This window comes from Salpingoeca rosetta (genome assembly GCF_000188695.1).
Source record: "Salpingoeca rosetta unplaced genomic scaffold supercont1.122, whole genome shotgun sequence".
In the NCBI taxonomy this organism is placed as follows: Eukaryota; class Choanoflagellata; order Craspedida; family Salpingoecidae; genus Salpingoeca; species Salpingoeca rosetta.
In genome coordinates this window covers 1-2,082 of record NW_004754812.1, presented here as the reverse complement: position 1 = coordinate 2,082, position 2,082 = coordinate 1, and the positions used below count along the sequence as shown (strand labels likewise).

The 2,082-nt window shown below is 58.9% G+C and overlaps 2 protein-coding genes across 2 annotated transcripts; both read left to right on the top strand.

Moving 5' to 3' along the window:
* Window positions 1-109: 109 nt before the first annotated feature.
* PTSG_13204 (uncharacterized protein) lies at window positions 110-845 on the top strand (the record flags this gene model as incomplete). The annotated part of the gene is made up of 2 exons (XM_004987414.1): window positions 110-415; window positions 837-845. The coding sequence occupies 2 exons, from the start codon at window positions 110-112 to the stop codon at window positions 843-845; spliced, it is 315 nt and encodes a 104-aa protein (XP_004987471.1).
* Window positions 846-1,119: 274 nt separating this feature from the next.
* Window positions 1,120-2,064, top strand: PTSG_13203 (uncharacterized protein; the record flags this gene model as incomplete). The annotated part of the gene is made up of 1 exon (XM_004987413.1): window positions 1,120-2,064. A coding segment is annotated over one exon (945 nt), but the record flags the coding sequence as incomplete, so codon positions are not given.
* Between the last annotated feature and the right edge of the window lie 18 nt (window positions 2,065-2,082).

The following is a 2,082-nucleotide window of genomic DNA, read 5'->3' as shown; positions in this document are numbered from 1 at the left end:
TGTCTTGGAGCAGCCGGCTGCAACCCACGGTTGCGCTGAGCACCGCCGAGCCCGAGTACATGGACCATCTCTGCTGCAGCGCAGACGTCGTCATCTGCGGCAGCTGCTCATGGACCTCGACGAGCCCGAGGCTGGAGTCACCAAGATGCTGACAGATAATCAGGCGACCATCGCCATCGGCAACGACCACGTCACCAAGCCGCGCACGAAGCACATCCGGGTACGCCACCACTTCGTGCGGGAGCTCATCGCCGACGGAACCATTGTGCTGCAGCACTGTCCCGGCACGCAGATGGTTGCCGACGCGCTGACCAAGGCACTGGACAAGCAGACCTTCGAGCAGCACCTTCCACGACTGGTGGGAACCTCGACGGCTGAGACGGAGCAGAGGAAGGCACTCCTTGGGGAGGGGGGAGTGTTTGAGAGTTTCAGTGTTGAGAGTCAGTGAGTTTCTGTTTTGTGTTGAGTCCTTCCTAATTTGCCTTCTCATGTCGTGGTTTTGTCTTGTTTGCCAACAACACCTGCTTTGTGGTTTTTCCGTTGGCAAACATTCCTTCCTCTCTGCTGGCATGCATGTGTGCCAACTGCCTCTCCTCTCCTCCTTCCCCTACACACGTGAGTTGTGTGCCATGTGTGCCATGTGTGTGTGCATGCCCGTCATGCTTGGCAAATGCCATGTGTGCGTGCCATGCAGTGTTGTGAAGTGTTGTCTGTTGTGTATGCTTGCCTGCAAGCATTCATGCCATGCCTAGCATTGCTCTGCGCGCATGTATGCATGCTGCTCATTGTTTAGATTGTTTGTGTTCGTGCACACTCTGCCCATGTCGCCTTGGCAGCTCTGTTGACTGTATGCACTTGTCTAGTGTTTGTTTGAGCGTGCTGCCCGAGTTGATTTGGCAGCAGCTTGCTGTGCTTGTTCATTCTCCTTGTGTTCTTGTTTGTTGCGCTTGCCTACAGTAAACACACACACCACCTGTCGTGTTTCTACACTTCGTGGAGCTGACACCGCACCTGCAACAACACCATCCACGCCACATCACTGCGTTTGGCGGCACACGTGTGCCTGTGCGCGGTGTTGGCTCTGTGCTGTTGCATGCACGCACGACGAGCGGAGCTACGATGCAGATTGTGCTACAGGAGTGCCTCTACGTGCCCGAGGGCCAGGCCAACCTCATCGCCCTCGGTCGTCTGACTAGGGACAGCAGCGGCAGGCCAACGGGCCACTCGCAGCGTGATGGCGCTGATGGGCACTACGTGCGCTTCAGCCACGGAGCCGAGGTCAAGCTGAAGGAGCGCAACAGCCTCCGGTGCTGGCCCATTGTTGCTGTTGGTCCATCCACGGCACACGGTCTCACCGCCGATGCCTGCAAGCAACCACAGCAACCCGCAGCAGCTCCTGCAGCCCAGAGCAAAGCACAGACACCATCGATGCATGAGGTGCTTGGCCACCGCAACGACAACGACGTGCAGCAGTACTGCAAGCTGATGGGCATCGACGATCGCAACGCCATCAGCAGCAAGCAGTGTACAACGTGCGCAGTGACCAAGAGCACTCGTCACAGTGTCAGCAAGCACGCGGAGCGCACACAGGTGCCCGGCGAGCGCATCCACGCCGACATCGTCGACTGGACCGCGGACTCACCCACGGGCAAGCGCTGCAGCCTCGTCATCGTCGATGAGGGCAGTAAGCTCTTACATGCAGTCCACCTCAACGCCAAGAAGGACGCAGTTGCCGCGTTCCAGTCTTTCCTGCGCGAGACCAAGCTCCCCATCTCACCCACAACAACAGCACTCCAGACGGATTCCGATGCCATCTTCCTCGGAGCTGACTTCCAGGCCATCGTCAAGAAGCACCTGAAGCAGCACCAGCAGTCCCCGCCGTACACCCAGGCGCAGAACGGCATCGTCGAGCGACAGGTGCGCACCCTCTCCGACATGGTGCGAGCCATGATCACGGGTGCAGGCCTTGACGCATCGTACTGGAGCCTCGCCTGCAACCACGCCCTGCACATCCTCAACAACATGCCTCGCCCTTCCCTCCACGGCAAGACACCGCTGCAGATTGTCACGGGCTCGCTGCCC